At 38.5% G+C, this 10,756-nt stretch overlaps 1 protein-coding gene across 1 annotated transcript; it reads right to left on the bottom strand.

The window, feature by feature from the left end:
• Positions 1 to 73: 73 nt before the first annotated feature.
• laynb (layilin b) lies at positions 74 to 5,938 on the bottom strand. The gene is made up of 7 exons (XM_041047046.1): positions 5,451 to 5,938; positions 3,696 to 4,002; positions 3,226 to 3,383; positions 2,590 to 2,634; positions 1,982 to 2,059; positions 1,683 to 1,800; positions 74 to 1,314 (listed from the first exon to the last, which is right to left on the bottom strand). The coding sequence occupies exons 1-7, from the start codon at positions 5,521 to 5,523 to the stop codon at positions 996 to 998; spliced, it is 1,098 nt and encodes a 365-aa protein (XP_040902980.1). The 5' UTR covers positions 5,524 to 5,938; the 3' UTR covers positions 74 to 995.
• Positions 5,939 to 10,756: the final 4,818 nt, after the last annotated feature.

Genomic DNA, 10,756 nt, shown 5'->3' on the forward strand with positions numbered 1-10,756 from the left:
CCTCTGTGCTGCTGTTGCTTAATTTGTCTGAGGTGATGGTAAAAACTGAATATAAGAAAGAACTAGATTCAAGTCAAATGGAATAAAAATGTATTTTATTTACTGCCAACATAAGATTTCTGACTCTGACTGATATTTGTTTGATGGATTTTAATAATAAAATATATTAAATAAACTTGAAATATATTATTTTTTGGGGGGTTCCCAACAGTTTGGTCCAGAATGAAATATCTCAACAACTATTATTTTCCTCTGTTGCATCCAGCAGGACAAACTTATCCTGTGACATATCTCAAGAATTACACATAGATTGGTATGACACTTTAGACAGACATTCACGGTGCCTAGACGATCAGTGACATGGCACCACTGAGAGTGTCACAACAACTATGGGATGGACTGGAACAAACTAGGTTAATGAACATGGTAAACATCATACCAGTTAAATATCATCCGGTTGTCATCAGCCTTTGTGAGCATGTTGACATCTTCAGCTCAAAGAATCACTGTGCCTACATACAGCCTCACAAAGCTGCTAGCATGACTGTGTCTTCTTTAATAATAAAATGTATTAAAAAGATTTGAAATATATTATTTTTTTCACATAACCCATCTATTTCTCTTGAATCCATAGCCAAGGTCAGATTCAAAATCAATCTGAGAAGTCTATACGTGGGGTTTTGGTAAGTTTGGGAACTAAATATGGAGTTGCAGTTGACAAAACTCCTGCATTAAGCATTAATCTGACTTCCTACTCTGAAGGCTGGATGCTCAGGAAGAAGCAAGAAGCAAGAGGTACACACAGGACATAGATCTATTCAGATAAGCAGGCCGACACAGCCACCTGTTTTGTAATCCTGTGCCACAAGTAAATAGTAGGGTGCAAAGGAAGAAAGGGGTGGAGAACATTGTGTTCCTCAGTCTAGTTGGGTCATATTCTTTAGCTGCTACGAGGCTGATGGACACTTGCAGAGACCAGATATGCATCAACAGTGTTATCCATAGATCTCGTTTTCTACCCAACCAGTCTGACTGCGGCAGCGCCGGCTTTGAGCTCTGCAGGTCTCATAGATGTCATTGGTCACAAAACCGCTCTCTCTGTCTGTGCATGACACATTCTCATAATCGTCAAACTGGGAGGGAGCGCAGGAGTACTTCGTCATGATGTCTGCTGGCATGCTGCTGTCCAGAGCAGTGTGAGGCAGTTTGGTAATGTCACTAAAGGCATAAGGTCCTTGTACTGGGCAAAGTGAAGCTGTCGTTGGCGTCCATGGTTTTGATCTGCTGGGATAGCTTTCTGTTTCTGTCTTCCTCCTGAATATGAAAGAAATGACATAAAACACCATGGTGGGATCATTATGACATGTTTTAAAAGGAGTCATACTGTTCATCAGTTATACACAGCATATCCTTAGAAAATATGTGCTCACATTATGGCAAATATGTGCTATAAATACCAGGTGAAGAGTTGCATCAATGTGCCATATTGGTAAATAAATATTCTATAAGTGTATTACACACAGAAATATGAACTTCTCTTGCAAATAGTAAATTAATTATTCCAAAATGCTTATTCATATGTCATTTTATTAATCTGCATCCAGAAACACATTGTTTTATATTTGATGTACAACAGATAAGTACATGGTATGGTTTTTATTATAACATCTTTCTGATTTTACCTCTTAGCATGCTGTTTGTAGCAAAAGAACCCAGCAGCTACAAACAGCAGCAGCAGGAGAGCAGGAATAGTTGCATAAAGGATGTAGGACACATACAGGGTGTTGTCTGAGAGGGATACTGCAAAGGAAAGCACATCACTTTGCATAACTTCTTTTAACATGACCTTTATCCTTGAATATTTAGGGCAAGTGATGATTTTGTTACTACTTGAAACATTCATTTTTAGTCATTTCTACTGAAGGGCATTAACTCTAACTATCAAAAATAAGATATATATATATATTTTTTCTTTTCTTACCAGATGACTCAGGAAGTGCTATTTTTACCCTCTCATCACTTTCTGTAGTTGAGAATAAGTTTGGCCTCAGAGATGGAACTGGAGGGATCACAAAACAGTTGAATATGACAAGATGAAATAAGTCAAATGACATTGCTTATTTATCCATCATTTCTACCAAAAGAAACAATAAACAAAACATGTGAGTACAATTCAAAATATTACAAGTATAATGTATAATACATTTCAGGTATTATGCCTAACTGTAAATGTTCTTGTTGTTAGATGACGTGGTTGTATGCATCTTATGTAAATTACAAAAACATCTGTACTTAATTACGGCTAAATACATCATACATGTACAACATATTACATGTGATCTGCAGATTGTACAATAAACAACCCAAACCTTAATGTGATTTTACCACTAGAGGTCTTCATCTTCACAAAAGGAGACCGACAAAGTAGACATTAAGAGTGATTTTTAAAAAGATCGAGATAAAGGTAGTTTAGTCTGTTTTTTCTTGATCAAAGTATAAACACATCTGTCATCACTTGTTATCTATATCTCACGGAAACATCATGCTTACATGGACAGTACGTGTGGTGTAGTCAAGTGCATGTTGTACCTGCATGTGCCGTGTTCCCTTCATTAGTAAATACTGGTCCTTTTTCTGCAAAAGACAGAAAAAAGAAGCACAAAAGCTTACATCATTCTGCCAGATTTCTTTTAAATTATGTGACTAAAAAAGTCTAAATACATAGAGGCATGCTCCAAAACTGTTTAACGTCACAGATAGAACCAATAGAAGATGCCATAAAATTAATCAGCTAAATAAAATGAAGAGGAGTTTGAAATAAAGGTTATGCTTAAGCTTTTTAACTGTGAGAATAAATATGACCATAAAATGTGCACATAGATTCAGTGAACGGTTGTACAAGGACTGTAATCAATATATAATCAAGTGCAAAGAAACAACAATAGGTGAAATTAAAAATGAAAATTTAAGTTATGAGGTATACCACAAAAAACAGACAGAAATATCTTTTTTAGGTTGCCAGAGAACAGAGCATTACAGTGATACAGGCAACCAGCATTAAAATTGTATATCATGTATTTAGTGCTAGCTGTTAACAGCAGTGGCCACAATCTAATAGTGGTCAGATTCAGGTTTTGTGGATTTTGTAAAAACTTGAGTGCCAAATAATTCTCAGTACTGCACAGCCAGGTACAACAGCCCAGTGTCTGTGATCTGCTGGCTCACCTTCTGGGTATTTGCAGACAAAGTTGTTCTTGGAGTTGCAGTTGTTGTCATTCCATTTAAACAGGAAATGACCTTCTTCGTCAGGCGGTGCAGATGGCTGGTGGTACAGAACCACACACATTTCACCACCGCACGAAGGTTCATCCCAATGCCAGTTCCTACAGCAAAAAAGATGCACAAATTTAGACTCACATTTCGTATCACAAACTGGACAATTTCCATTATCACATGCACAGTTTTACTTTACATTTGAAATTCTCATTCCCAAATTCTTGCAAAGGACTGTGCACATTCCATTACTCCCACACAGGCAACATTTAATCCAATAATCTTTTCTAAGTCACAACTGACTATGGGGTTTTTCCAATGACATTTCCTTTTTTACTATGCTGCATCCCTTGGGGTCCCCGCATTTTCACTTATGCAGAATAACATTCATAAATAAAGAGTGGAATGAAAAAAATACAGACCTAAACTTGGCCTTGCTTCCATCCAGCCAATAGTACTGCGAGGGACATCCTGGGCTTGTGGTCCCTGCCCTGTAGCGCTGCGGACTTCGGCGGAGCCCGATCCAGAAGTCTCCATCTCCAGCCTGCAGCTGTTGTATGAACCTCTCTATCAGTCGCTGCTCACTTTCTGTTTCAATGCTGAGCAGCTCGCCTCCATCCAACCTGCAGGCCTGCCTGGCATCCTCAAAGGTCAGCCTCCGCCTGCTGTCCTGGATGTAGGACACCTTGTAGCATGGCCGCTCTGTCCCACGCCGGCAGATCCTTTGGCCTGAAAATCACAGTGAGCATCAACGAGATAACAAGATGATGAGTGCAGGGTTTTTGGTTTCTGAAGACTTCCCGTGGCACCCACATGGCAGAAAGAATATAAACAGCCTACAGTATTGTGGACAAATTAGGAATTTTTGGGTTGAATTGCTTTGCCAAAGTCTTACCACATTTTCCTGCAACGTGGGTAGAGGAAACCAGATGGTAGTGAAATTGTAGTATAAACTCTATATTTTTAAGGGCTTAAAAAAGATATTTTTTCTCCTACATTGGTCTTGTGCCAGTCAAAATAGTTTTGACGCTGTGGTGCATTGTGACAAACAGTGAAAAGAAACATATGTGAGTCTGAGCATGTCTAAAAAGCAGTGGTTTGCTGAGGTGGCACAATGAGTAGGTTAGTTAGTGACTTAGGTATGATAATTATGGATTTTCACAATAAGTCAGTCTTGACTGTCTAAAGGCACAGATGCCATTTCACTTACAGGTGATTTTTTTACATGCCAACTAATAAACAGTAAGATAACAGACTGCACCAGTGGTCCCCAACGTTTTTTTTTTTTTTTTTGCTTGTGACCCCTGAATACAAAGTCAAGTCTACTTGTGACCCCTCATAACACTTACATTTGAAGGTTGCAAATTTAGGAGTTGAGAATATGTGACATTGTGATGTGAGAAAAGTGACTTTCCTACACCAGAAAAAACACAGATGAGAAAAAACTACAAATAATAAACCAGTTTTTTTCAGAGTTGTGTTTCTTATAATTCTGTCATCATCTCAGGAACCCTTATTAGGATTCATCTCAGGGCCCCGAGTAGATGTACCCTGGGCTAAACCATGAAATGACCAAGCAATTAAATAACGAAACAATGATCTCTCTTTTCTCTGTGAGGTATTGCTTATTTCACTACCGTGTTCTTTTTCTTTCTTCTTACAGATTATTGTAAAATTGGGCTAGCCAGGGATATGGGCGTCTGTTGCATAACTGTACTTAATACGACCATGAACGCTGTTGTTATCATTCCTAGTAGCTGTATAGTTGCTTTTAGTCTAACATTAGTACTGATATCATAAATGTTCTTATTAAAACAATTATGCGACCTCCTGACTTCAAGTCATTGATCTGAATCGCAAACACGAAAACACTGTTCATTTTTCACCACATCACGTGCTGCTGTGCTGAGTTTGGCCTCAGTCTGTTTACCATTATCAAGCACTTCTTCATGATGAGCCTGGTAACAACAACCACAAACCGCAAAAGGAAACACGAAAATAAGATTCACTGTTAAACAAACGTACTGTATGCGTTGCATGCAAAATTAAAAAGGAAAAAAAAATCTCGGTAAAAAAACAAGTCGAAGTCTTATCTTGGAAATAAAATACACAATATTAGGCTGTGTCAGCAGAGTTTAAAACGGAACTTTTCGTTCTTCGGAAGAAATTTAACTTACCACTTATTTTAGAAGCGGATCCAGGGTGGAACAAAACGGCGATAACAGTGCCAAACAGCTTCATAAAATCCATCTCTACATGTTCACTCGAGTGTGCTGCACGATTATTAATGAAATCAAATGTGAAAGACTTTGTTAGGAGATGAAGTTCAGACTTTTATACCCGGAGATATACACAGACTACAGATAGAGGCAGCACAGGAGTCTGTCCAGTCAAAAGTGGGTCGTCTAGTGAAGGCGTGCATATGGCGTCTAGCAGAGGGGGAAAAAAAGAAAATCAAGAGGGAGATAGTCCAAGATTTTTGCTTTGAAAAAGAGAAAGTATTGTTGCTTTTCAGTGCTTCGTTCCCCTCCAGATGCAAACTCAAACCACTAAGGTATGAATTTGTGCATTTCAGCAGTCAATGTGCAGCCTGTGTCCCCTTTAATCCCATTGCACATACAGTAATGTCATTAAAATGGAATCAATAGACTTCTTTGTGCATACACTATGTATCATGCTCCCTGTAATAAAATGAAGGAAGAGTATCTCTCATTCTCACTCCACTACACACACACACACACACACACACACACACACTGGCTGAATGCTGCCTGAGGAAAAACAGCTCAAAGGAGAAAATGAAGCGAGGAAGCAGAAACAGAAACAAGGCTGACTTCAAAAACTTTAATGATCCGTGTTAAAAGTACAAGTCAGTTTTCCCTTTTCTTTGTGTAGTCAACAGGCTGAGTTCTTGTGATGCAACTAAGTTTATTGACCATATGTCTGATGTGGCTGTTGAGACTCACATCTAAAAAAAACAACAACAACAAAAAACATCTAAATCAAGTATATGAAAGGAAACTGACTCAGATCATGCTGTGAAAACACCATGAAAAGGGACAGAGTAAGAGATAAAGAGGAAGAGAGTGTGAGAGAGAGATTGCCCATGGAGCAGGAAAGCATGTAGGGGAGGAAGGGAAAAGGATTTTTTTTCTCAGAACCATACTTCCTGTTCATTGCTTTGGGTTGGTTTCCAGGCATTACCTTTTAATTTCCAGAATATGAATGATTGTGAAAGTCGGGAGCAGTCATATAGGTTATGCAACAGAAATAAATCATTTTACTCCGCCTAATCCAGCAAAGTCATAGTCAAGAAAGTTTTCCTGTAAAAGACTGAGAGGCTGACAGGTTAAATGGTGGCCTGCTTCAGTTGCTTTTGAATGACAACACTGTTTGTTGTTGTTTTTGTTGTTGCTTGTTGTTGCTGCCTTTGGAAAGAATGTCTTCAGAACTTTGTTTCTGTTTGTGACCCAAATCTGTTCTGGCTAAAGCTGTGGAAGTACAGTCTCTATTCTGTTACATGCAGAGTGTGCAAAAGGTCCCTGAATGGTTTGATGATTATGAAAATGAGGTGAATCATATGCTGTGGCCATCCCAACTGTACACAGAGGGAGAGATTTGGGAGATTTTGTGACTGATTTACTTTGAAGCTGTAACAGTTTTTCACCTCTGTTAACACACAGTTCTTAAATTTAACCCCAAGTTCACTCATTTCACCAAACATCACAGACACAGTCTGACAGACAATCACAGGCTTTTTTTTCTGTGTGCACCTCTGTTGTTTACAACTTGGCTTTTGGCTATTTCTCTGTCTGTCATTCTCTCTACTGGTGTCTCAAGAGTGTCTATTATGCAGTCAGACTGAGCTTCTGAATGTTTGTCATGCATGACCTGGAATGATTTCTCCTTGTTTCGGTCTTTCAAAGCCTCCAAAATTCATTTGATTAGGAGCTGGTCCATGCAGATGTCTGTCATGTGATGAAGAGCTGTGACTGTGTGTTATGAGTCCTGCCCCTGTTGAGCTTTTCTCACATCATTAGTGTGTTTATTGTAGGTCAACAGGCTCAAAGGTTATTTGTGCTAAATAACAAAGATAATTTGACAGCAGGACTTTAATGCTGGGCTGTATATACAGGAACTATTCTGTAATAATTCATCTTGTAGAGCTGACTTTTTATAATCCTTTTTGTAGATAAACACATTTCCATCAGGATTACTGAGATACACAGTTAGATTAACCTGTCCTGTGACCCAGGGGCAAGAATGAGCTACTTGCCCATTATTTTTTCACTCTGGCCAATGTGTGCAGGTTTTATTTGCCAGAATATGACCTGGATCTAGATTTGCTATGTGGTAAGCTAAACCACAAAACCGGACCAGACTAGGTGTAGGTAATATCAGAAACATTATTTTCTATTTACTGTTGATGACTTTGTTTTTGAGTCTTAGTTTACTGCAGATTATCTGTACATCTTTTGTTCATTGGAATGAACACCTATTGGCATTTTTCAGAGAACAAAATAAACAAGGGCTCTCACTACGCTGTGTGTTCATTGAGGAGGAAGTTGTGTCTCTTGGCTTGCACTCTTCAGTCCGAGTGAATCACGAGTCTATTAGACTTGGAGAACAACAAGGCATTTGAGCTCTGTCTAATTTTGGCCAGCAGATGACACCAAACTACCCATGAAACAAGGCAGAGCATCAACTCCCGCTCAGTTTTGAAACAAGTCAGTTATTGTCCAGTGACTCCAGTAACTGGGTACTTTTACTAAAATATAGTACTTATGTACAATTTTGAAGTAATGGTACTTTACTTGAGTGCTTCCACTATATGCTACTTACCAATACTCAACCACAATTCAGAGGGAAATATTGTCCCTCTGCTGTGCTACATTTATCTGACAGCTGGAGTTAGTTTTTTTTTTTTTCTTTTTAGCAATCAAGACTTGACACATATGATGAGCTTATAAAATTCAACACACTAAAGATTAAATCAATGGTTCGCTGTCCTTTTGGCTTATGACTGCTTATAAAAGATCTAGTTGTGGTATCTAGTCTTGTTTCAAGTTTTTAGCTGTTCCACCAAGGAGACATCAAACTATCCCATATTTCACAAAAAGCAAAGATTAGATAGAAATCCTAAAAATATTTATAAATTTGACTGGCAGAATTGAGTTTTTTCCTCTTTCATTCATTTTTTTCATTCATTACACTTACTTCGCTTACTGTACTGTACCCTTGCTGTTGCTAAATGCAATTTCCCCACTGAGGGACTAATAAAGGATTTTTCTTATCTTCTTCTGTCATATGCAACAATGTATTAGTCACAGGGGGCATTATTCTGCATATCGAGTACTTTTACTTTAAATACTATTAAGTGCATTTTACAAATAATCCATCTGTGTGTTTACTAAGGCTAAGTAAAATTTCATATGGTTTAAGAATATAAAAGAATTATATAAGAAGAGCAAAATGTAACTGGCTAATTAGTGATACACAAGCAAACACTTTTTCTTGTAGGCACAAAAACTCCCCCTGAAACTTTTGGGTGTTGTGGAAAACATATTTGCTACTCAGTTTATGTGATATTCCCACCCTGAGGGGTCATTAGCCACACTAATGATCTGCTTCACTGTACATCCCCACAGAGTACAGTACCGTCTCCTTGCAAGCTTCCCAGTGTATCCTCTTTCTTCCAAAACTAAATCTGTGTTCTCCCCTGGGCCTTGTTTTCATTGTTTCCTAATGTGATTGTGTGTCAGAAACCATTGTTGAGCTTGGTGAAAGGAACCAGTAAAGATGTGCACTAATCCTGATCGCAGCACACAATCATAATAAAACATGTGATTATACATTCTCTCTATAATTTCTGTCCAGTTCTGTGCCGTTCTATTAATAAATATTCATGCACACTCAATCCTTCAGTTTATATGTCAAAATCCCCCAAATTGGAGAAGCATGGTTTTTACTGGGGAGTGACAATGTTTGGGTGCAAAGTTTTTACATTTTATAAACAATGTGTTATTAGAAGTTTACATTATCACTTCATGTAGGAATTATTTGTGGTTTTACTCTGACCCATCAGCCTATGGGCACATGAACATCATGTCCAGGCACCCTTACATAACCTGTGATTATCTCTGACCCTGCAGCCAAAAGGGATTATAGAAAGACAAAATGGAGAATGTGATTTGAGTGCAAAAGAATGGCCAGTAAGATGTTTCCAAACAGGTGTCCTGGGAGGTAAAATCCTCAGACTCAGACAAGGACTGAAGAGATTGTACAAGAGTGACGCATCTGTGGATAGTGTAACAAATGTCTTCTCTCACCATAGGCACTTTGGCATAAACACCAATGCTCCTTTTCATCCCATATGTCTGAGGGACAATGGGACTGCTCAGTTGAGCAGTAACAGTTGTGGCCTATAGCTATATAGACTACCTCCAGTGCAACTCTAAAGAGACAATAGAGCAGAGGTTTGACATGCAAGGGAAATTAACAGAGGTTACTCCTGGTTGGTTGAGTACTTCATAGCTTGTGGCAAGCATGATCACCTTTCAAGCATTCAAGGTGTTTCATTCTTAAGACATGACTCTACTATTCAAGGCAATGCATCTCTGCACAATTATTTTTACATCTAAAAAAAAAAATCTCCCTTTTGAGATTGAAAAGATTTTTTGTTTTTGGTTCTGAGCACAGGTTTGTAATTAATTAAGATATAAAATACAATATCTGAGTTACTGATGCAAAAGGTTGCTCATACAGTATCAGAATTTGTACACAAAATGCATTTATTCTGCATGTTTTTAGTCATTTCTCTTTTAAGTGACTGTTTAACCAATAGCCTTTTAGTTGAGCTAATCAAGGATCTTCAGGGTTTTAGCAATGTTCCCTGAATTTGGCAATAGGTAGACGAAATGGAGGAAATCTGTCCTTGGCCAGCTACAGTTCTTTCCCCGAAGTACAACATGTTTATTTACCAATAACCATGTACACTGACTCCACATTTGAACCTCATTTGCCTGAGCAAAACCAGCCAACAACTTTAGCTTTCACCTCCAATCTTTAATAATCATGTTTGATAGAGCGAAATGTGAGACAGCAGTTGTAGTTAATCCGAGGGATCTGTGTCAAAACCCACTGACACATTAATCTGCCAGGTGAAGATCTGACAGTGAACCCTGCCAAGAGCTGCTGCTGTCTAATTGAGAAAGGCAGAAATGTGGAGAAAGTGTGTGTGTGCGTGCGTGTGTGTGTGTGTGTGTGTGTGTGTGTGTGTGTGTGTGTGTGTGTGTGTGTGTGTGTGTGTGTGTGTGTGTGTGTGTGTGTGTACAAAGGGGTCTAAAATTAGCTGAAGGGAGGGCTTGAGAGTCACACCTATATGGTTTTAGGTGTCTTGAGACTGTCGAATGCTATAAAAGTCACATTGCATGACTTTGTGACAAACATCTGCTCAGGTACCAGCAAGGTAAGACCCTCCTCA

The sequence above is a fragment of the Toxotes jaculatrix genome, chromosome 9 (assembly GCF_017976425.1).
Source record: "Toxotes jaculatrix isolate fToxJac2 chromosome 9, fToxJac2.pri, whole genome shotgun sequence".
Taxonomy (NCBI): domain Eukaryota; kingdom Metazoa; phylum Chordata; class Actinopteri; family Toxotidae; genus Toxotes; species Toxotes jaculatrix.

What these genes read in the sequence shown, in the direction of transcription:
- laynb (XM_041047046.1), bottom strand. Translation starts at nt 5,523, where the DNA reads ATGGATTTTATGAAGCTGTTTGGCACTGTTATCGCCGTTTTGTTCCAC. An exon ending in AGCACTTCCTGAGTCATCTG is followed by an intron (nt 1,801 to 1,981) that starts GTAAGAAAAGAA and finishes TTTCCTTTGCAG; the next exon opens with TATCCCTCTCAGACAACACC. An exon ending in TACAAACAGCATGCTAAGAG is followed by an intron (nt 1,315 to 1,682) that starts GTAAAATCAGAA and finishes TTTCATATTCAG; the next exon opens with GAGGAAGACAGAAACAGAAA.